This window comes from Alligator mississippiensis, chromosome 3, assembly GCF_030867095.1.
Source record: "Alligator mississippiensis isolate rAllMis1 chromosome 3, rAllMis1, whole genome shotgun sequence".
Classification (NCBI taxonomy): Eukaryota; Metazoa; Chordata; order Crocodylia; family Alligatoridae; genus Alligator; species Alligator mississippiensis.
The window spans coordinates 303279843-303303773 of record NC_081826.1 but is presented as its reverse complement, the minus strand read 5'-3'; the positions used below and the strand labels follow the sequence as shown (position 1 = coordinate 303303773).

Sequence of the window (23931 nt, the reverse complement as noted above, 5' to 3'; positions counted from 1 at the left end):
CGCCTCACCCCTGCTTGCAGTGGATCTCCATCCAGGTCCTGGACCCAGGGGCAGCTGCCAGCTCAGGGTCTCCTGGAGGAACATATTGTTTTGGTGCTAGAGTTGGAGGCTGTGAATCAAGCTGACCCCAGGCCCTTCTCTGGAGCAGTCAGCAAGGACTCGTGACTCTCCATCAACAGGGGTGCTTGAGTGCGGGTCAGACAGACGATGGGGTGGGACGGCTGAGACAGGACCTTCTGCCTGGAGTGGGGGGGACCGGGGTGGGTTGCTCCCAACTGGGAGCAGTGGGGTCACGAATCTATTGGACCAAGGTAGCAAAGACCCCGAGGGGAAAACGTCTTGGCTGCTCACATAGCAACACGCAGGGTCTGCAGGACTGGACACGCTCAGTCAGCTGCAGAAACATGGTAATCTGGCGGGACACTTCTTGGTCTGGAGTCGAGGGCTGCGGCTGCGGAGGGTGGGAGGGAGGGAGGGAGCAGACGAGGGTTGCGCAGCACCGAGCACAGCGACGGCGCTGTCTGCACGTGGCATGTCTGGCTCCCTGCCCTTTGTGTGGAGGGCACGCACGGAGCTCCCTGCTTTGCCGCAGTGGCTGGAGCCAGGCTGGCTCGGGCCCCTCTGTCCTGCGCGCGCCTGCAGCGCAGATCCCTCGTGGAGGCGCTCGCGATGCAACAGCAGCTCCCAGGGGCACGGTGGATGCAGGGCCCCTCTGCAGCGAAGAAGGGACTCTGCTGCACTTGGCAGCGCTGCCAGGACCGACACGGCGGTACCACGTGCAGGCCTGGGGCGCAGGCGCATGTTTGAGGAGGGATGTGGCGGCCAGAGGGGATGCAGAAGAGAGCCAGGCAGTGAGCTCAGGCCAGACATGCTCTGGGGTCAGCGGCCCGGCTCTCCCATGAGACGACTACTGGTCAGTGCTGACCGGTTCGTGTCCAGCTGGGAGAAAGCACCAGGACAGAAGGGCTCTTTCACCAACACGAAGAGGCTGGGCAAGAGTCCTTCCTTCCCCAGGGAAGGGCCCCAGAGAGCGGACACCCCAGTCCTCCAGCACCATCAGGAGCACGGGGCTGGGGCCCTGGGCTGCCTCACAGGGCGCGTGGCCATCTAGGCTGAGCCCCCACGGCCCCAGGAAGGGGATGACGGGGTGAGGACAGGACCCTGCAGCGCAGTCGGACAGCAGGGGCTGCGGATGTGACCAACTTGCTGGAGGCCCGGTGAGAAGGAGGATGGGGGTCTTGCTTGCAGCAGGGCGACACCGGGGCCCTGCCCAGTGACCCGTGCACAGACGCACAGCACTCGGGAGCTCCTCTAAGGGCCTCCCGATTCACACCAGCTCTCGTCCCTCACACGTTTCCTGGACCGTCCCGATTGCAGCATCGATCCGGTGCCACGAAGGCCTGAGCTCCTAGATAAGGAACCCTTTAAAATCACACACATGATGTCCCCCACTAGAAAACCCATTTACTTGGCACCGTGCAGGATGGCGCAGGCAGGGCCGACGCGAGGTCAGCAGAACAGAGCCCCGAGCACCCACGGGGAGGACGAGGGAGCTGGGCTGGTCTCTGCCGTCGGGGACAGGCTGAGGATGGGAGCCAGCCCGTGGCTGTCCCAGGAAGGGCCTGGCTCACGGGGGAGAGTCCAGGGAGGGGAAAGCCGGGGCTCAGCAGGAGCTCAAGCCCAAGAGCCCAGAGCAGCAGTGACAGCAGACGCGTCTGCGGCCAGAGCTGGAGCTGTCCTGGGGAGACGCAGACGTGGGCGCGGCGGTGAGTCGGGGAAGGGGTCGCAGCGAGCGGGGCGCAGAGGAGAGGAGGTGGCTGTGGCCGGCAGCAGCCCCTGCGTGATGGAGACGAGGACGCAGGAGATGCCGGGCGGCTCCAGGTTGAGAGCAGGAGCGCGTTCACTGCGCCTCGGAGGGGGGCAACTCGCAGGACGGAGTCATGATGTCCAGGATGTGGCCCGGGCCTGGATTCGGTCTGCGGGTGAAGACGTTGGTGCCGACCCTGTGGGGAAGCACAGAGGAGCCGCTGGCCAGGCACGGACCGAGGCCTTACGGCTCGGGGCCACAGGGACCTTGAGGGGCAGCCCAGACCCCGTGCGGAGGCTGCACACGCTGCTCCTGCCTGTCCCAGGCACGCCACAAACCCTCTTCGGTTTCTCCATCCCGGGCTACTCCCGTCCGTGACTCAGGGCCCGGCAGCACCGGGCCACGGGGGTGCGTCACCTCCTCGGTGTCCGGCGAGCCATCTCTGCTGCCCTGAGCACCTGTGGGACGGCCCCATGCAGGGCTCCCGCAGGCCAGGGGCTGCTCCTGTGGGCAGGGGATCTTAGGGTCTCACCTAATTGCTTTCCAGTCGTCCTTTGGAGATTCGACCTCCTCCCACAGCAACCACGTGGTTCTCAGTGTCTCCTGCCCACTCTCGTCCATGAAGCACTGGCCCACGAAGGCAGTGGTCGAGTCTGGGGGAATCAACCCAGCGTCAGACTGAAGCAAGTGGATTTGGCCAAAACCACAAGCAACTGAATGGCCTGAGCCTGGTGGAGATCTAGGTCCCAGCGCCAGACACGACGCTCACTGTAGGGACCCCATCCCACAGGCCGAGACTGGGTCAGGAAGGGGAGGAGCGGGGTCACCCCCACGGGGAGCAGCGGGGTCTGGGGTAAACTGCTCCTTCTGTCAGTCGACGGTGCAATGCAGCAGCTGTAGCGCTTGCCTGGGCAGCAGAGCTCCTCTTTCAATCAGACGTGGCCGGTTTGGAACCGAACGCGCTTCCCACCCCTGGTGCCACCTTCGCCCTCATCCCGCAGTGCTCTCGCCTGTAACATTGCCTGGCTCGGTCCCAGTTCCTCATCCCCCATCTCCCTCAGCCCAGCTGCTGGGCACTACTGGCCTGGCACACCCTTAGCTACCTCTGCCAAACAGCCCCAAGCTTACCCTGGTCTACCCGACACGAGAGCGGAGCCCTGCCCGGAGCCTGCGGCCAGCAGACAGGCTCCTGTTGCTGAACCTGGTGCAGGGGCCTCCGGGAGCAGCCCGGGGCTGTCAGAGGGATCGTGCACTGTGAGGATGCCACGTGCCCGCAGAGGGAGGGCACCGTGCTCCTGCCACGGCCTCACCAAGAGCCACTTGCTGCTCCTGGCAGCACCTCTCTCTGCGAGGCCCCGGGACTGTCAGTGCACTGGCCCTGCGCTCGGGGCACAGAGGCTGGGAGACGCCTGCCTGCAGCTTGTGCAGCCCCGGCAGCTGCGCTGCCTGCCCGAAGATGGGCTTTGCCGCCCATGGCATCCCCTTACTGGGGCCGTGCACACTGCCATAACTGCAGCGCCTGCCACGTGGATGTGCCTGGCCACGTGGGAGGCAACGCAGGGCGGAAGGAGGCAGCTTGGAGTCCTCACACCTCCAGGCCGTTCCCAAATCCCCTGCACCATCCTCCCCTGCAGCCTCTCCAGACCCCACAGACAAGCCACGTCCAGGCCTGGGCTCTGCCACCTCCTCTCTGCCTCCCAGACCTGCCCATTGCCCCCCTCGGTCCAAGCGAGACGGAGGGGAGCTGGTCGCATCACAGCCTCGAACAACTGCTGGCTCCAACCTGCTGCAGGCACAAACCGGGGCCCATCACCCCACAGACCCGCCACCAGCCCACACCTCCCCCAGGCCAGGAAGACTGTTTCCGAAAAGGAAACCCGACTTCTCCACGGTTCCCACAGGGCTGCCCTGTGCCCGGGAATGGTGCCACCAGCATCACCCGTGTTCGCTGCCCGTGTCACCGCCTCCAGCACAAGCATGGGCAAAGCCGAAGCCGGGAGCACGCGCTGGATCCCTGCGTGCCAGTGCCAGTGCCAGCCTCCCACACCCCCGCGGCGCGCGGCACCTACTCGAGAACTTCTCCCAGGTGACGATGAAGCCGAAGGTAGGGAGCACCCTTCGCGCCGGGCCGTGCCAGGAGCCCTGCAGGAGCACCTGTTGGATGCAGTTGGTCGTGGCCGTCACGCCAGTGAGGTACCTGCCCACGAGCTCTTGGTCCTTGCTCCGTTCGTGGATTTCCATCAGGGAGCCCAGCTCGTTCTGCCACAGCCCTGGCAGCTGGCACTGGAGGGGCAGAAGCGGTCAGCTGGGGCGGTGCCTCACATGCAGCTCTGCAGGGGCTGACGCTGCTGGGTCCGGGGCAGGAGGCAAGCGCCGGGCGCCAGGGCCCCGGGGCAGCAGTGCTGTCCGCCCTCTGGCCCACGGGTTCCTGCTCTGCCAGGTGCAGAGGTGGCAAGGCCAGGGCTGGCCTGATGGGGAGCGGGTGCTGCCCCGCGTCCATCTGAGACCTGCCCTGGCTCCCCCACCCCGGGGCTGCGGGCACTCCAGGCCAGCTCGCACCTCTGTGGGGAGCCAGCATCGCTCCCCTTTCGCTGCATCCAGGAGCGGAGCAGCCTTAGCATGGGGGACCCGAGTCTGAGCTTCCTCAGGGCAGAATCCATGGGAAGAAATGCAGCTGGAGGGGGTTGGCGCCTGCCTTGCTGCCCCTGTCCTCGTGACGATGGTGCCAGTGGCCCCATCCCCCTGGGGCTCAGAGGGTGCGTGTGGGGGGCACTGGCTGCCCGCCACGGGAGACAGGGCACTGGAGGGGGCAGGACGTAGTGGCCTGGCCCTGCACCAGCCCTGGATGGCTCCCCTGCATCTTTCCAGTTCCCGTGCTGCGCCAGTACCTTTCTGTGTGCCGTGGTGCCGAGGGTCACCAACGCCAGGGCGAGGAGAGCCAGGCCGCTGTTCCCCATTGCACCCGGTGCCTGTGCCCAGGGCTCTGCACGCAGCCCGTCTAAATAGGGCTGCGACTGGCTGTAACCTGAGTGGGGCTGAGCCTGCGTTCCCCGCAGTTCTCAGAACTGACGGATGGTGTCGATGTCGCGATGGGTATTTGATACCTGCAGCTGGGGTGTGGGGAGAGGAAAGGGCCAGGAGACCCAGCAGCGCTGCATGGAGTGTGGGCTCAGTGTCCCGTGTCAACAGCGAGAGGAAGGGGCTGTGCGCCCTGGAGCTGGTCCGGCTTCTCCCAGCTGCACAGCGAGACATCACCAAGCAAACCCCTGGCTTCCTGCTACTCCTTGGACAGCTGCAGCTACGACAAGGCTCTGGCCCTGCAGCCGTGGGCCGCAGGTGGTTGGAGCGTGCGGCACCCCAGTACTAGCTGGTGCGCCCAAGCTGGGGTCACACCTCTCGTGCCTGTGACAGGAGGGCTGTGGCCCCTTGTGCCCGGCTTGGTGAGGGCACACGGCCTCCCTGCTCCCTGGCAGCTGCCCATGCTGTGGGGGTGGAGCAGACCAGCCCCCAGGCCCCTTCCCACAGGTGCCATGGCCCTGCCCGCGCTGGGCTACATCCTTACATTCAGGTGGGTTTCATGCTGCTGCAGCCCAAGGGTCCATAGCCCCTTGACTCAGCGCAGGCAAGCTGCCTTGTCCTGGCCCCCAGGAAGGGTGCAGAGGCCCTGAGCCCCCCACCCCAGGCACCCACCCAGCAAACACTGGCATTACTCCAGCGCGTCTCCACTGCAATCTCACGGCCACTTCTGTACCTGCTCCCTGACGTGGGCGTGCCTCGGGGAGGGGGCCGCGGCTGCACTGACCTGCCTCCCATACCATCACTGACTTCCTCGCTGGCCGGCCGAGGCCTCTTCTTGCCCAGCACAGCCACCAGGACAGTGCTGGGACAGAAGCCCCTGCAATGGCAAAGGGCCCCTTTAAGGTTGCAGAGATGGAGCCAGGCAAAGGAAGAGCCCTGGGAAGGGGCTAGCGGCTGGCAGAGATGCGCAGGAGGCAGCAAGGATGCCCCAAGGCTTTCCTAGCAGGGCTGGGTGCCCTCGGCTGCTGCGACGGGTGCTTCAAGAGCCACGGAGGCTGAGTGAGGTCCCCAAGGCCTGGAAAGAGGGAAATGTTATGCCCAGCTTCAAGGAAGGGAAAGACACAGGATCCGGGGAACCGCAGGCCAGGCACTCTGATCCTGAGATCCACAAGAAGCTACAGTAAGTACCAGGAAACCTGGAGGAGAGCAAGGTGGTGGGAGCAGCCGGCGCGGATTCACCCAGAGCAAGGCATGGCTGATTTCCTGCTACGACAAGCTGTGGGGTCTCCGGACAGGGGACGTGGTGCACCTCGACTTCAGAAAGGCCCCGACCCCATCTCCCTGGACGCTCTCATCAGGCGGCTTAAGAAACAGGACATAGAAAGAGACTACCACTGAGTGGGTGCATGCCTGGGTGGATCAACGTGCTCAAAGCACAGTCATCAGTGGCTTTGTGTCAAGCCAAGAGCTCCCCAGGATCAGTCGTGGGTCTGATACCGTTTACCATCCTCCCTGATGAGGGCGAGGATGGGATGAGGAAGGGGCAGAGCCCTGTGGCATTGTGGCTTCCACCTGGCAGGGTACAGCACCATTGACCCCCTTACCACGGGCGGACCGAGGGCTTTAAAAAGGGGGTGCAGACAGTGTGATGCATCCTCACGTGGAGCATGACACACATTTTTCTTCAGTTAAAGAGAGACTAGAAATGTCACTAGAAACGTCACTGATGGGGCCAGCTCTATGTTATTCAGCTTAATGTCAAAGCAAAAACAAGTGCCCCTTTACTGGAATGTGAACTAATGTGCTGGGTTATATATTTAGTTTACAAAACAAAAAATGGTCAAAATAGGCAACAGAGATTGTGTCACTAGCCCTGGAGTCATTACAATTAAGACGCATCTCTCATTCAGATTAAGAAAACAAAGTCTAGCCTTCTGGAGTGTCTTGACAGGGCCTCCAGTACCTCCCCATCAGTCATTTCTATACCTGAGCTCCTATGACCACACCTGAAATCAGCACTTGTTTGCACGTGTGACCCCTGGATCCAGTGAGCCCCTGCGAGCTCTTCCCTGGGTGGCATTTGCATCCGGTTCAGCCCGGCCCGTCTGCTCAGCCCCAGAGAGGCAGCATGTTCCCCTGGAGCCCCCCGGCTGGGACGGACCCCGGGTCACCGCATCCCGCCAAGCACAGACCGGGAGGCGCTGGCTTGTGCTGTTGGTCTGTGCTTTACAGGTGGGTGAAGCCTGGTCCGTCTGCTCAGAGCCTTTCCTGTGTCCCTGCTGACGCTGCCAGGACAGGGAAAGCCCGAGCCAGACAGACCCATGCGGGCAGATGCGCCACGTCACGGGGTCATGCACAGCTGCAAGGCTCAGTACGAGGAGCCCCAGGAGCCCCGGTGTGGCACAGGGAAACGGGGGGAGGCAGGCACTGCCAGCGTCCTGCTATGGCGCGGACAGGGCGGCGGGGTAGCCTGTGTGCAGGTCATCCAAGGAGAGGCCCTGCCCGTGCTGCTCCGCCCCAGTCTGTGCTAATCTGATCTAGGGGACATGTTCTCTCTGGCCCCAGTGTGGCACTGGGTCTGACCCTGAAGGCACGACTCAGACCCTATAGCCAGGAGACTGCGTTTTCCAAGAACCAGCAGGAGCAGCAGTGCCCCCGGCTACAAACCCAGCCTGAGCGTGGCCTTTCAAGGACCGCAAAGCCCCCGGCCCAGGTGCCGGCAGCGTTCACCAAGGGAAGAGATTCACTCCTGGCCCTGAAAGGCAGCCCGAATGGACCCTGATAGCCAGACCCTGTACACAGTGTTTTTTATTTCACAGCTGTGCTGTTTATCCCTTCTCCAGACTGGGTCGCTCTGGCTGTGTCTACGCGAGATGCTGATTGCGCAGTTGCTACTGCACAGTCATGTAGTACTTGCACGAGCAAGTTCCTGCACAGGGGACTCCCTGCACAACAGCTCGTTATTATTGTGCACTAGCGTTGTGTCATGGTTCGTGCCCTGCAACACTGCCGCGCAGTAGTAACGACCTATTGCGCAGTAAGCACCTTGTGTAGATGCAGCCTCTGTGTCTTGAAACAAAAGACAATACTGTGGGCACAAGACCAGACTGCAGTGATGAACCGTGGCCCGGAGGCCAGTGCTTGCATTTGCGCTCCCCACAAGTCACGTCACCTGATAAGAACTCCAAAGGACCTGGCCAGCACCCCCGAAGCCGGCACCTGGGGGCCATGGCCCCCTCCCACGACCCATCCGTCCACCCCTGCCAGACTGTCCGAGTGCAAAGGCCCATCTGGAAGGGCAGCAAGAGACTAAACAGGAACCTTCTCAATGACGCCAAGCTTCAAACCTATCAGATAACTAAACATTTAATTCATGTTATTTGTCAAAGGGCATGGCTATACTTTGAAGGGTCTCTGTTCATTTAACAGAATTCTTTTGAAAAAAATGAGCTTCCCAAATGTGGATAATAGGTAAAATAGCTTCCTTTAAGCACATAATAAAGAACAACTTAAAATAAAATAAAATAAAATAAAATAAAATAAAATAAAATAAAAAGCACCTTTGCTTTAATCTCATGAAGTTCAAGAAGGATAAATGCAAAGTCCTCAACTTAGGACGAACAGTCTTATGCACTGGTGCAGGCTGGGGCTGACTGGCTGGGCAGCAGCTCTGCAGAAAAGGTCCTGGGGGTTACTAAGCTGAACATGAGCCAGCCGTGTGCCCTTGTTGCACGAACGGCGTGTGCTCCTGGTGGCTGGGGGGGCACGGCAGCGGGAGCAGCAGGAGCGCAGCAGCAGTAAGCGGGGGAGCTCCGGCAGACGGCACCGGTGCTGTCGGTGGGGGGCGGGGGGTAGCAAGTGCCAACCGAGGGTTGGTGACCACCCACATCCACCGGTGGCACCATTGGTGGTGGCCAGCGGGGATCACGGACTGTCTGCAGACGCCACCAGCTGTGTCGGTGGCGGGGTGGCAAGTGGTGACCGCCTGCAGGGGCCCCTGCCTTTTTGCCAAGAAGGCTAATGGCATACTGGCTGCATTGGTAGGAGTGTTGCCAACAGATTGAAGGAAGCAATTTTCCCCTCTATGCAGCACTGGTGTGGCCACATCTGGAGTCCTGTGTCCAGCTGTGGGCCCCCCACTACAGAAAGGATGCAGACACTTTGGAGACAGTCCACTGAAGGTCAATGAAAATGGTTTAGGGGTTGGGGCACATGACTTGTGAGGAGAGGCTGGGGGACCTGGGCTGATTGACTTTGCAGAAGAGAAGACCGAGGGGGATTGAACAGCAGCCTTCGACTCCCTGCCGGGGGGCTGCAAAGAGGATGGAGCTGGGCTGGTCTCAGTGGGGGCAGATGGCAGCTTAGGGAGCAATGGGCTCAAGCTGCAGCAAGGGAGGTTTACATTGGATATTAGAAAAAACTTTCTTATGAGGAGGGTGGTGAAGCACTGGAACAGGTGGAATCTGCATCCTTGGAGGTTTCTAAGACCCTGGTAGATGAAACCACTGCTTTGCACTTCATTACATAAACTTTGCACCGTTTCTATTGCTCCACTTCACAGGGTTAGGTAACTCTTCCTGTATTATAATCCAATCCTCCTCATTATTAGCAATTTCCCGCTAGCCTTAGGTTATCACTAATTTCATAAGCATACACCTATCAAGGTCAGAAAGGCACCGTTAAAGAAGATGGGTCCTAGAGAACACAACTGATACCTGCTTCCCAACCAAATGCTGCTCGCCTTTCAACATGACCCTTTTGCCAGCTCTTTATGCATCTTACAGGAATAACTGATCTCCGCCCTCTCCAGTTCAGGGAATAGTTTCTCAGGAGGGACAGTGGCAAAAATCTTAATAAAATTGAATTGTTCTTGTCGAAAAGGTCACTTATCCTGTCATAAGGAGATACCAGATTGGCTTGACATGATCTTACTTGGATAACGTTGCTCTGCACTGTCTCCTTTTCTGTTTGCCTCCACATCTGCACTTATTCTGCTCTTCACCATCTGTTCTATGACCTTACGTACTACAGACCTGTCAAAAAAAATGGGCCTGTGATTGCTTGGGTCCCCCTTTTTAACTTTGTTGAGGATAGGCACTGTATTTGCAACGCTCCATTCACATAGGGTGCTATCCTCCAGCTGACAGACTCTGAAGATCCCTGGTAAAGGATCTTCTCCTTCACGTGGCAGTTCTTCTGGTGTTTGGGATGGATACTGCCCAGGTCCTCCTTGACTCTGTCACAGTACCTCAGATGTGGTAAACCCATAACCACGTCCTCACAGCCAGGTGGTGCTCAAACCTTATCCTGGATTATGTCTTTGTCCTTACTGAAGATAGAGGCAAAGCACTCTTCAGCCCTGGGGCATTCCCACATTATCCATAGTCTCCACCCCACCTTCAGTGGAGGGCAGCCCCACTTCCTCCCTCTGGAGTCTTTTTGCATTTATAGGACCAGATCCTTTTTCTATTGGTTTTATTTGCCTTTACGAGGTCTGACTCAGATGAGACTTGGCTGTTCTCATTTTACTTCCGCTCTTTGACTACTGAAGATCTCTCCTCACTGCTCAGTGTCTTTTTCTGTTGCTTGTACCCCTCAGCTTGCTCTTAACGTCCTGTTTAGGGTGCTCGCTCATCTGTGCAGCTCCATAACCCTTCCCTCCCAAGTCTCCCCTCTTACTCAGGACAAAAGCTGTGGATGCTGGACAGCATCTGCCCTTCTTCCTTAAAGTCATTCTGTACTGCTTCTGTGTCAAAATCCTTTAGGTCTCAAACCCAGCCAACCTCCTCAGCTAGCTTCCTTAGGGTGGAAGACTACTTCCCGTTATGCACCTAAATGCAGATTTCAAGCCTGGCCATGGAGCTCTATTCTCTTCCTCCGAGCCTCACGTACCTCCTCGTCGCTGGAGAATGCAGACCCGGGTGCGGTGATTGCAATGCTGGCCGACGCATCAGAGGGGTGCTGGTCTGAGCACTGGGTAGAGGAGTGGGTCCAGAACCTGGGCAGCGGGCACCAGCTTTCTGCACTGGTGCCACAGCCACTCTGTGGTGGGGCTGAAAGACTGGAGGCCCCTTCCCCTCTTCCCACTAGTCAAGGATTTCTTGCTGGCTGGGTTGTTGTGACTTATAGGCCACAGTAGGTGGACGTGTGTATTCCTGGCTGGCACGTAGCCTCCTGTGCATGGACAGGCTATGCCTGCACACTTGGGCATCCTCACGGCCGGGGTAATAGAATCACTACCTGTGTGCAAGTACCAAAAACGGCACTTATGCCGCGAGAGAGCTGCACAGAGGGGCCTGGACTCCCACCTCAGGCTCTCCATGCAGCTCTTCCGAAGGCTGCAGACCTCTCCTTGTCCACGCTTTGACATCAAGCGTATCAGCCTGTGACCCAAGGTCCTTTTCCAACATGATGCCCTCTGGAAGGACCTTGTTACTTGCCAGGACTAAATCTAGGCTAGCACAGCCTCCGTTGCTATGGGGCCATTCGACAAGAGATGTTCATCAGTGATCTCATCCAAAGATACCTGCACCCTCCCATTCTTTGCAGCATCCTGGTCCCTTGATTCCAGCAGGTCACAGCCCAGGGATCAGCTCATTTTTATCTGTCATAACAAGGCTCAGAAGAGCTCCAGATAAGTCTCACTACTTGCTACTGGAGACATCAGCATTTGTCCCTCAGACGGAGGTCTTCATAGCAACACACTTTTTCTTCCCGCATGTTAGATGGGCGCTTTGGAGCTTCCTGCTCACTGGTTTCTTTGGTGGCTGTTAGCAGACTCCCACCGACCGGCCTGGCCTCCAGAGCTCTGCCCGTTAGCACCCTGTCCGTGCGCACGGATCAGCTGTCAGTCCCTCTGGCAGGTAACGGTGTCTCTGTCCTTCCTGCCCGGGGTGTAACCAGTGGCCTTGGCATTTCAGCCCTGTGACTCACCGCCCCAGGTGTCAGCAAGGCCACTCATTTCAAAACACTATGCACCAATGAGAGTTTCCACTTACTTGGGCTTATTACCCAGATGCTTGGGGCAAAATCCCACCACAGTGCACTGTACAGGCCCAGGTGGCAGCCACCCAGCAGTGCCAGCCAGCTGGCCAGCTCAGCGGGGTGATGCATGAGGCCAGGAGGAAAAGCACCGAGCAGAGGGTGCACGGCTCAGGCAGCTGGAGGCGATGGTGAGCGGGGAGCAGCCTGGACCCTTGGCCTGCCCTGGCACGGTGAATCCGATGAGCAGAGAGCTGCGGCTCAGCCCCACTGGAGGCCTGCAGTCCTGCCCAGGGATCGCCCTGTCCAGGCCCTGCACCCTCCCCATATATAGACAATTCTGTCCCGGCTCTGGGCCCCTGACACTTCCTCTTTCCAGCCCGGAAACTCGGGTTTTGGGTTGTTTTTTAAGAAATAAAATATTAGCAAAGAAAACCACACTCGGAGCATGTGGTCATTGCTGCAAACTTCCAGCAGGTAAAAACCACAGAGGGCACAGCACCATCTGCCTGAGGTGGGGGGCAGGGGGAAGGTATAAAAGGGTTTGGCAGGGAGCCTGGGCACAGGTCCCTCCTAGCAGAGACTCACCTGCCCTCAGGCAGCTCCTGCTCCCAGCCATGATGATGATGATGCGGAGCATCGGCTTCATCCTGGTCCTCGCACTGGCTGGGGCAACCCTTAGCCCCGCTTTAAGTAAAAAGGTACTCACCAGGCAGGTGCAGCGTGGGGGGCAGAGGGAGGTTCTCAGCTGCTGCAGCATTAGGGGGTCCTGGCAGGGGGCGATAGGACCTGGCAGGGCTGTGAGCGGGGAGAGGAAGGGGCTGGGGCCTGCCCCTCTGCAGGGGTCCACTCGAGGGCACGGCGGGATCTCCGAGACCTGCGCTGAGCTGCTGACTGCCCGGGCAGGGACACTGTCTTCCTGAGGAGCAGGAGCAGTGACGGCTCCAGGGTGTGTGACCTCAGTGTGAAGCATGTGTGTGTGTGTGTGTGTGTGCACAGCTGTGAGGCACTGGGAACACCCATGGGATGGCTGGGGGGCGGGGGGCAGGTCTCTGTGATGACACTGAGCTCTCAGGGGAATCCTGCTCCCTTTGTGCATCCAAGAGAGGGACACTCACTCAGCTGCACAGTTTGCAATCTGTGATGCTCTAGTATCCACACAGTGTGGATGCTCAGGAGGCTAGGCACTGGCTGGGCAGGCATGCAACTAGGTACCCACACTCTGCAGACACCCACAATGGGCGGGGTAGATGTCAGGGCAGGACCCTTCCAAGGGGCAGAAACTTCCTTCGTGCACTTCTAATACCACATTGAATCCAGTGACTGTTAAGTGCAAGGAATTGTCCATCAGCTTCAAAGGGAGGGCTGGAAAGGGGCAGGGTGTGAAAGACTTGCAGCACAGTGAAAGCAAGAGGCTGGGAAATTAGAGACAGAGGTTGAAACTGGCTCTGGACAAGGGAGGGCCATGAACACTGGCCTCCTGCCTGCTGGAAGGATGCTCTGAGTGCCTGGCTATGGAGACTGAAACATCCTTCTGATTACTCTGGGACTCACAGCAGTGCATGTGCGTGCATAGTCACACAGCTGCCGCGCCAGCAGGCACCACTGCCGGGTATGTGCAGCACACGCACGTGCCGATTGACACCGCACAGCACGGTAATGGGATTGCAACCTACCTCCATCCCCACTTCTGCATCTGGGCACATGCCAAGAGGCACAGGAGGCAACAGCACCCTGCCCTATTGCCCTGGCCCCCTGCACAACACGCTCAGGACAGACCCACACCGGGAATGAAAGAGGGGCTGCTCCAGGGGCCCTGCCAGCTCGAGGGCATGAGCACTGAGCCCCGTTGCTCACAGGCTACAAGCCCTTGTCCCTTCTACTGCCGCAGCCACCGTCAGCCTCCTCTCCTGAGAAGGGGAAGTAAACTTCGGGACGGCTGGCCAGGCAAGCCCCAGGTGCAGACTTAGGTGGGGAAAAGACTCAAGCAAACTCCACAGGCCCAGCAGCAATAGCAGCATCAGAGGCCAGGGGCTTGCATAGAAACCCCACAGGTCCTGGCAGCAAGGAGCCTCCCTGAAGCTGCCCCAGCAGCCAAAGCAGAAACCACCTTTGGCAGCCCTGGGAGGCAGGATACCAGGGCAGATGGGACTAGGGAGCCACATAAACACCGGCCCTGATCCGGAGCAGGGAGGCTGGCCCTGGGCGATCCAGGGGACACAGCTCCCGGCTGGGAGGACCACCAGCAAGCTACCAGCTTCACCCTGACAGCTCACAGGGGATATAGTCGGAGCTGGGAGCTGTGCTGGTACCAAGGGGCTGCCCTGGGTGTTTGCTTACCTACTCTGATGGGGGGTTGGGGGGTGTTAATTTTCCTGTTTGTAAAGCAGTGGCATGTTGTTTTCCTTTTGTTGCTGTTTGTTGGCCCGGAAGGGAGGGTTTGTGCTTCGCAGTTGCTCACTGCATCTTACATTATACTGGAGGTTGTGGAAGGGACTGTGAGGGGCCATTTCTTGGAGGTCCCATTAGTGCCCCAGGGGCATGTAGTCGCCCTTGGGCCCTGCTGGGGACAGGCTCAAGGCAGAGGGAGGGAGCAGAGCCTGGAGCGGGGCAGGGACGGGGCTGGGACCCAGAAGCCAGGTCTGGCACAGTGGGGCTGGGCTGCAGGCACCAGCAACAGAAAAAGGGGGCTGAGACCGGGAAGGTTGAGTCCCTATGTCAGGTGAGGCCCTTCTTTTACACACTATCACCCAGTCGTGGCAGGCGAGTATAGGGCAGAGCGAACTAACAGGGCAGAGCAGGAAAGGGCTGAGCAGCTGCCAGGGGCATCATGGCCACCCTGGGGACCAGTGCCGGCTCCACTCAGACCAAAGTTTTCTCTTCTGACAAAGTCACTGTGGAGAGAAGCTTTCCAGAGGGGCAGAGGGTCCTGACAGCGCCCTGCGCTGGGGGCAGGAACCAGAAAGCGAGATTCCGTCTTCTCCCCAACCCCTCAAAATCTGCTTGGCGGGATCAGCGTCAGCTTCCCGGCAGGGTTCTGGTTGGTCTCTAGCGCTGGCGGCCCTCGGCTGGGGTCAGCCCGGCAGCGCCTCCTCTGCTGACCGCAGCCCTCCTCTGCAGTGCTCCCTGATCGGGCAGTGGCGGAACGACCTGGGCTCAGAAATGGATGTCATGGCTGTGAGCAGTACTGGGAACTTCTTCGGCACGTACCTCACAAGCGTCTCCAGCACAGACAAGCCGATCAGTGTGTCCCCCCTGCATGGCAGCCAGCAGATGGGAGACCAGGAGCAGCCGACGTTTGGGTTCACCGTTGCCTGGTCGTTCTCTGGTACATGGCTCCGTGTGCAGTGGGGTGGGGTGGGCTGGGGTGGGGAGGCCGGGGCAGCCCGTGCCAGTGCAAAGGCTGGGGTCCTTCCGCCCGCCCTGGGCAGCACCCAGCTCCTGCCTCTGCTCCCCCTGCCCCCAGGTCGCCTCTTTAGGCTCCTCTTCCCCATCCCAACAGCCTGTCATAGCCACCCCATGCCTGGCACCAGCCCCAGAGGCGCACCCAGCAGTCCCCTCCCTGCCCAGGGCCCTCTCCTGCCCTGCCACTGCCCAGCTCTTGGTGCTGTGCCATGGAGGCCAGGCTGGCAGGACCCTGCAGTCTCTGGTCCAGTCCAGTCCAGTCCAGTCCAGTCCCTGCTGTCATGGGCACCTCGGCAGGTCAACCCTGCTGCCAGCTCACCCGGCTCCAGGGGTCTGTGCCCCACTGCTCCCCTACCCCACAGCCCCTTCGCTGCCTTCCCACTTGCACCCACCCTGGTGTGTGGTGCTCGTGGCATCCCGAGCAACTGCAGCCACACATGCCCTGTCGGACCCCAGGAACCCCCTCCTCCCTGCCTGGATCCTCTCCGTCCGGGTCCTGGGATGCTGCGGTCTTGGCTGCAGCAGCATTGGCTCTCGTTCCAACCTCTGCCTGCCCACAGACTTGACCACCGTCTTCGTGGGCCAGTGCTTCGTGGACGACAAAGGGAAGGAGACTCTGCAGACCATGTGGCTGCTGCGGAAGAAGGTCGACTCCAGCCAGGACAACTGGAAAGCGACCCTGTGAGCATCCTGGGAACCATGGCTTGGGGGAAAGGGAGGGTTGGGAAGGGCCCCCGGCCAGAGCAGGCGGACGTGGTGCTGCCGTGGTCCCCTCCTGCCCCTGCCCCTGCCCCTGCCCTGAGCTGTGTGGGCAGGAGCACAAGGAGGGGATGGGGAAGGAGCCTGGCAGAGCCCCTGGGCCGTGGCCCCTCACAACTCTCGCAGCCAGGGCCAGGAGCAGCTCCTGCTCGACCCGGGATGTGCTGCTGGAGCCAGGCCTCTGATCTCAGAGCCGCTTCAACAGCTCCATGTCTGCTCCTCCAGGCCCCAGGGGTGGGGGGCACAGGGCAAGGGCTACCCCTCGCTGGGGCAGCTCTGACCTGGGGTGCCCACAGCTACCCTGCTGCCGGCCCCAAGGTCACTGCCTGAGCCCGACCTGCGAGCTCCCAGTTGCACGGGGACAAGGGCTGCTGCACGCTGCCACCAGCACAGGGCACCCGCGGGGCGTGGGTGCGGAGCTGCTGCTGCCAGGCTCTGCCTAGGCCCTGCCGAGACCTGGCATGGAGGGAGAGGGGCCGGCAGTGCAGCGTCTCCCTGCACCGGGCAGCTCCGGGCACGCAGCCCTGCTGGAGACGTCACAGGGGCTCTTTGTTTCCCTGCAGGGTCGGCACCAACGTTTTCACCAGGAGCGAATACAAAAGTCGTGGAAGGGCGGGCAGGGTCTTGTAATCCCATACCCAGTCCCCGCAGCTGTGCCAGGAGCTATCCCAGCTGCAGGGCCCCAGGCCCCACATGGCACGTTTTGGGGCCCATCAGCCTTTGGTGTCGTGCTGCAGCTGGCAGTATCATCCTGTGGCTCTCCAAATCCTCCTCAGGGCCCTCCCCGGGGCCACACTCCTTCCCCAGTGCACAGCTGCAGAGACCAGCCCAGCCCAAGCTGTGGGTGCAGGGACACGGCCTCCCTCCCCAAGCCCCTGCGTGGGCCCAGCAGTTCCCCCCTCCAGCGCCCTTGCCCGGAGGCTCCTCTCAGGCAGGAGTCACCAGGGCACCAAATAAACCTTGCTGAACATGAAACGTCCCAGCCTCATGCGTGGGTGCAAGGGAGCCGGGTGGGACTAAGGCCTGCGGCACCCAGGGATCAGGACTGATGAGGACTCGGGTCTGTGGCCACGGACACAAGGGGCATGGCCCCAGCTCATTCCCAGCCCCCTTCCTGGAGGCCTCCCTGCACACAGCTGGGGGACTGCACCCATGTCCGCACACGTGCCAGCTCTCCCTGCAGCAGGGCGCTCAGCGCTGGGGAGCGTCCAGCCAAGAGGCACCAAACAAACCAGGGCAGGTTCAGCCCTCACCTCGTTGCTCTCCCTGCTGCTCGAGTTCTGGCTGCAATACTCCCCGCACCTTTTGATTTATGCACTCCCCATCCGTCGCCCCACCAAGGCCCGGGACCTCCTGGTCAACCTCCTCCTGGCTCTGGCCAAGCTCGTCATCTGGCTATCCAGGCGGGAGGCTCTGGCCGGGAAGGCTCCCGGAGACCTCGGGGCGTTTTTCCTCGGTGTCCTCTGCGCCCGTGTCCGGGCAGAGCACCACTGGGCAGCAGCCGCCGGCGAGCTCCCGCAGTTTGTGAGCCGGTGAGCGCTGCCTGGGGTGCTCTGCTCGGTGTCCCCTGGGGGAGCACTCGTTTTGGCCCTATGACCTTCATGTGCACACCCTGTTTTCTCTTTTGTTGTCCCACGTAATTAGTTGATAATCCTCTGGCGCCCAGGTGCCCCAACGTAAGTGGCGGCCCCTGATTTTTTTTTCTTCAACGGACGACTGACAATACCTGTCCGGAGCAGCGCAGTAGCACCGGACGCCGTTTTCGACCGCTGGCCGGCTGACCATCGACGGCCCTAAGATCTGAAGCAGTTCCCGCTGCGACCAGGACATCAAATAGTCCCTGGTCCGACCGGCATGGAGCAGCCCAAAGACGCGCCCAGGTCCCTCCTGCACTTAGCTCTGCCCATTGCACGCACCCTCTCCCAGTGCAGTGTCTGCACCCGTGAGCCTGCCCCTGCCATTGCCTTGTTCTCCCTCAGCTGCCCCCACTGCAGACACCTCTGCCCAGGGTCCACCCCTGCCCACAGATGCCACCCTCAGACTATGCCCAGCCCACCCAGAGCAGACCCTGCCCCCAGATGCCCACCTACAAGCCATCACTGCCTTCCCCTTTCATGCTGGGGATCCTCCAGCACTGCTCCTGCCCTCATGTGGGGCAGCCCCACCGTTCCTGCCCTTCTGCAGCAGGGCCTGCAGCCTCTGCAAGGTCTTTGGGTTTCTTAGAGGGTTTCATCCCCGTGCTGCAGGCACTGCAGGCTGGCAGGGCGGACACGGGAGAGGGATGCTGAGTCCTGAGAGGGAAGTTGCAGGGGTCACTGGAGCCCCTCCCCACCCAGGTCCTGCTGGGCATTGTGTCCGGTTGGGGACTTGGACGTGTCTGCCAAGCCGCTGCACAGTCTGCTGCGTGTTTCCCGGCCGTGCCTGCATGGCTATTGTCCCCGCTGTGACATCACAGACTACCCCTGTGCACATGTGCCCACACACCCCGACTGGCAGGGGTTCCCAAACTTTATGCTGAGGACCAGCAAACCGCAGACCAGCAGTGACTGGCATAATGCAGGTCGGCTGGCGGTCTGCAGTATGCCGGTCACTTCCAGTCCGCAGTTTGCCAATCTGCCAGCCTGGGGTCACTTCTGGTCTGGCAGCCAACCGTCGTGTGGGCCGGCAACCAGCCCTCTGCAGTCTGGCACCGGGCAGCAGCCTGCGGGCTGGGAGCCCTTGCTGTATGGGGCTAGGAACTGACACCTGGATGCAAGATGTAGCAGACCAGGAGGGGGCGCCCCGACTCAGAGCCACCCACCTCACTGCGCCCACCCACCTACCCAGCTCCAAGTGCCCCCCCCGGGCACCTCGCGTCTGGCCGACCCCCTTCCTGGAGCACACCCACAAGCCCGGGGTGACTGCTGCCACCACCCAGGGTCTGGACGTTGTGCGGGCCCTGTGTCCCTCGGGGTACACAGGCCTGGTAGACCTTGAGGGTGCTTGACCCACTGTGAGAACTTGGGGTGCTTCTTTTAGCCTGAAGCACAAAAAGTAGCTTCCTTTAGTCTGCTGACCCAAGGGAATAAAAAGGTGTGCCCAAACCCTTTCATGCATGTACCACAAAGCTTTATTGGTTAAAGAGGGTAAGGCTTGGGGAAGGGTACAGGTTAGAGAAATATCAAAGAATAACCCAGAGCAAACTGTGCCAACATAGCAGCTGTTTGAAAACACTTCTATATTACAGTAAGCTAGATATCTAGATAAGTTTCTAGCAGCTTACTCGCTTTAGCATCCTGGGAGAGGGAGAGGGTTTTTTAAAATTTAATTAATTAATTAATTAATTTATAATTTGTATCCAAGGCCACATTAGCCAAAACTAATTCCAAATCCAATAGTCCAGAACCATAAGTGGCCCTACTACTGGCAAACATCCCCCACCCGCACCTGGGGCTTCAGATGTTTCCAAAACCTTTGGCTGGCAGCCTTTAGCGTCCACACCTGAGGATGGGCTAGTGATCCAGGCTGACTTGGATAAGCTTAGTAAGTGGGCAGATACAACCTGATGACATTCAGTACTGAAAAATGCAAGGTACTCCACTTCAGGGAAAAAAACTGCAGCAGGCTTATAGGCTCGGCAGTGCTATGCTCGCTAGCACCGCGGCTGAAAGAGACTTGGGGGTCATGACTGACCACAAGATGAACATGAGCCACCAATGCGATGTCGCAGCTAGTAAAGCAAACAAAACGCTGGCTTGCATCCACAGATGCTTCTCAAGTAAATCCCAGGATGTCATCCTCCCGCTGTACTCAGCCTTGGTGAGGCTGCAGCTGGAGTACTGCGTCCAGTTCTGGGCTCCACAATTCGAGGAGGACGTGGAGAAGTTTGAGAAAGTCCAGAGGAGCCATGCACATGATCAGAGGGCAGGAGAGCAGACCTTATGATGAGAGGCTGAGAGCCACGGGACTCTTCAGCCTGGAAAAGCGCAGGCTCGGAGGGGACCCGGTGGCTGCTTATAAGTACATCAGGGTCTGGGGGAACATCTGTTCACCAGAGCGCCCCAAGTGATAACGAGGACCGATGGTCGTAAACTCCTCCAAGACCGTTTTAGGCTGGACATGAAACATTTCTTTGCTGTCCAAAAGGGAAAAAAAAGGATCCAGAAAACTGCAGACCAGTCAGCCTCACCTCAGTCTCTGGAAAAATCATGGAGCAGATCCTCAAGGGTAACGGCCTCCTGGGCTGCATCGGTAGGAGCATTGGCAGCAGGTCCAGGGCAGTGATCCTTCCCCTCTGTTCAGCACAGGTGAGGCCACATCTGGAGTCCTGGGTCCAGTTTTGTGCCCTCCACAGAAGAAAGGATGTGAACACATTGTAGAGATTGTAGCGGGGGGCAATGAAAATGGTTGTGGGGCTGGGGGCAGGACTTGCGAGGAGAAGCTAAGGGAACGGGGAGACTACCGCCACTGCTGGCCCGCTGAGCAATCCTTGCAAAGCCAGCGGATCACGGCACTCAAGGGAGCCCGCCCCAGCCCCAGCCCTGGTAAAATCTGTGGGCAAGGAAGGAGCCCCCCGGGGGGCACTTGCCTGCCTGTACACAAATGCCAGGAGCTTGGGGAATAAGCAGGAGGAGCTCATCCTCCTGCTCAGTGCAAACAATTATGATGTCATAGGGATCACGGAGACCTGGTGGGACTCCACCCATGACTGGACCACGGGGATAGATGGCTATACCCTGTACAGGAGGGATCGTGTAGAGAAAAGGGGCGGGGGTGTAGCTCTCTATGTTAAGGAAAGCTACGTGTCCCTGCAAGCCGATATTGGCGACCAGGGTGGACGGCTGGAGACCCTCTGGGTTAAAATCCGTGGGGAACACGGCACAGGGGACACAATGGTGGGAGTCTGTTACAGACCTCCCACCCAAAGTCCTGAGCTAGACCAGGAGTTCGCCCAGGAACTGGCTGAGGCAGCTTGCTCCAGGACCATGGTTGTCATGGGTGACTTCAATTACCCGGACATCTCGTGGGAGGATCGCTCAGCAAAATCTGAGTGGTCGCAGAGCTTCCTCTCATGCATGGATGACCTCTACCTGACTCAAGAAGTCTATGGGCCAACGAGAGGCAAAGCGCTGCTCGACCTGGTGCTGGCTACTGGGGAGGACCTAGTCGGTGACCTAGTGATCGATGGGAAGCTGGGTGACAGCGACCACGAGCTGATCACCTTCACCATCCGCCGAAAAGCTGGCAAGTCAGTCAGCAACACGCAAGTCCTTGACTTCAGGAAAGCCGACTTTGACAAGCTCAGGAGGCTTGTCAGTGAGGCCCTAAGGGACTGTGACCACAGGGAGAGGGGAGTTCAAGAAGAGTGGTTGCTCCTCAAGGGAGTGATCCTCAATGCACAAACTAAGTCTGTTCCATCTCGGAGGAAAGGCAGCAAGAGGGCACAGCAGCCCCCCTGGCTCTCCAGGGACCTAGCAGACCTCCTGAGGCTAAAAAGAAAGGCCTACAAAGGATGGAGGATGGGAGTCACCTCCAAGGAGGATTATTCTGCACTGGTCCGGTCCTGTAGGGAGCTGACCAGGAAAGCCAAGGCTGCAACTGAACTCCAGCTAGCTTTGAGCATCAAGGACAATAAAAAGTCCTTTTTCAGATATGTGGGAAGCCGGAGGAAAAGCAGGGGCAACGTTGGACCCCTGCTGAACCAGATGGGGCAACTGACAACTGACGCCCAGGAAAAAGCCAACCTATTAAATAGGTACTTTGCGTCGGTCTTTCATGAGCCCCATGGGACGCCCGTGCCCGCTACAGGGCCGGGAAGTCCGGGTGAGGGTGATCCCCTGCCCTCCATTAATGCTGACTTTGTGAAGGAACATCTTGAGAAGCTGGATACCTTCAAGTCAGCCGGCCCTGACAATCTTCACCCCAGAGTACTCAAGGAGCTGGCGAGCATCATAGCCCAGCCTCTAGCGCGGATCTTTGAAAACTCTTGGCGCTCTGGAGTAGTGCCCGAAGACTGGAAGAAGGCCAACGTGGTGCCTATCTTCAAGAAAGGGAGGAAAGTGGATCCGGCTAACTATAGGCCCATCAGCCTGACTTCTATCCTGGGGAAGATCTTAGAAAAGTTTATTAAAGAGGCCATCCTTAATGGACTGGCCGACGCCAACATCTTAAGGGATAGCCAGCACGGGTTTGTTGCGGGTAGGACTTGCTTGACCAATCTCATTTCCTTCTACGACCAGGTGACCTATCACCTGGACAAGGGACATGAGATTGATGTCATATATCTTGACTTCAAAAAAGCCTTCGATCTGGTGTCCCATGATCGTCTCTTGGAGAAACTGGCCAATTGTCGCCTTGGGTCCCCCACGATCCACTGGCTGGAAAATTGTCTCCGTGGTCGGACCCAGAGGGTAGTAATTGATGGAAGTCACTCATCGTGGTGTCCTGTGACCAGTGGGGTCCCCCAGGGCTCTGTCCTTGGACCCATACTGTTCAACATCTTCATTAACGATGTGGACACTGGAGTCAGAAGCGGACTGGCCAAGTTCGCCGATGACACCAAACTTTGGGGCAAAGCATCCACGCCAGAAGACAGGCGGGTGATCCAGGCTGACCTGGACAGGCTCAGCAAGTGGGCGGACGAGAATCTGATGGTGTTCAATGCTGATAAATGCAAGGTTCTCCACCTTGGGAAGAAAAACCCGCAGCATCCTTATAGGCTCGGCAGTGCTATGTTGGTTAGCACTATGGAAGAAAGAGACTTGGGGGTCATCGTTGACCACAAGATGAACATGAGCCTGCAATGCGATGCTGCGGCTAGTAAAGCGACCAAAACGCTGGCTTGCATCCACAGATGCTTCTCCAGCAAATCCCGGGACGTCATTCTCCCCCTGTACTCGGGCTTAGTGAGGCCACAGCTGGAGTACTGCGTCCAGTTTTGGGCTCCACAATTCAAAAAGGATGTGGAGAAGCTTGAGAGAGTGCAGAGAAGAGCCACGCGCATGATCAGGGGTCAGGGAAGCAGACCCTACGATGACAGGCTGAGAGCCCTGGGGCTCTTTAGCCTGGAAAAGCGCAGGCTCAGGGGTGATCTGATGGCCACCTACAAGTTTATCAGGGGTGAGCACCAGTATCTGGGGGAACGTTTGTTCACCAGAGCTCCCCAAGGGATGACAAGGTCGAATGGTCACAAACTACTACAAGATCGTTTCAGGCTCGACATAAGGAAGAATTTCTTTACTGTCCGAGCCCCCAAGGTCTGGAACAGCCTGCCACCGGAGGTGGTTCAAGCGCCTGCATTGAACACCTTCAAAATGAAACTGGATGCTTATCTTGCTGGGATCCTATGACCCCAGCTGACATCCTGCCCTTTGGGCGGGGGGCTGGACTCGATGATCTTCCGAGGTCCCTTCCAGCCCTAATGCCTATGAAACCTATGAAACCTATGAACTGGGCTTGTTTGGTCTGCCGAAGAGAAAACCAAGGAGGGATTCGATAGCAGCCTTCAGCTCCCTGAAGGGGGATCAAAAAAGGATGGAGCTGGACTGATCTCGGTGGGGGCAGATGGCAGGACAAGGAGCAATGGGCTCCAGCTGCAGCAAGGGACGTTGAGGCTGGATATTAGGAAAAACTCTCTCACGAGGAGGGTGGTGAAGCACGGCAACAAGTTACCCAGAGAGGTGGTGGACTCTCCATCCTTGGAGGTTTTGAAAACCCAGATAGACAAAGCCTTGGCTGAAATAATGTAGTTGGGGCTGGTCCTGCTTCGAGCAGGGGTTGGACTGGATGTGACCTCCCGAGCTCCCTTCCAGCCCTCATTTTCTATGATTTCTAAGAAAGGAGACAGATTTCCCCTCTCCCTTCCTGTGGGTTTCTGAGCTGGGCGCGGGGCTCCTGGCCCTGGTTCCTGCCTCTGGCTATTTTTCAGCTTGGGCCCAGCACGGCAGGCTTGAGCCTCTCCGTGCCTCTCCAGCACGACTGGG

General features: G+C 59.1%; 2 protein-coding genes across 2 annotated transcripts; one reads left to right on the top strand and one right to left on the bottom strand.

Annotated features, from left to right (window-relative positions):
• Window positions 1-1444: 1444 nt before the first annotated feature.
• Window positions 1445-4852, bottom strand: LOC102566422 (avidin). Its single transcript, XM_014610348.3, has 4 exons — window positions 4696-4852; window positions 3877-4090; window positions 2340-2460; window positions 1445-2003 (listed from the first exon to the last, which is right to left on the bottom strand). Exons 1-4 carry the CDS (start codon window positions 4762-4764, stop codon window positions 1901-1903), a joined length of 507 nt encoding a protein of 168 aa, XP_014465834.1. The 5' UTR covers window positions 4765-4852; the 3' UTR covers window positions 1445-1900.
• A 7544-nt stretch (window positions 4853-12396) lies between these two features.
• On the top strand, window positions 12397-16945 carry LOC102566578 (avidin). The gene is made up of 4 exons (XM_059725427.1): window positions 12397-12507; window positions 14927-15134; window positions 15772-15892; window positions 16534-16945. Exons 1-4 carry the CDS (start codon window positions 12424-12426, stop codon window positions 16598-16600), a joined length of 480 nt encoding a protein of 159 aa, XP_059581410.1. The 5' UTR covers window positions 12397-12423; the 3' UTR covers window positions 16601-16945.
• The last annotated feature ends 6986 nt before the right edge of the window (window positions 16946-23931 follow it).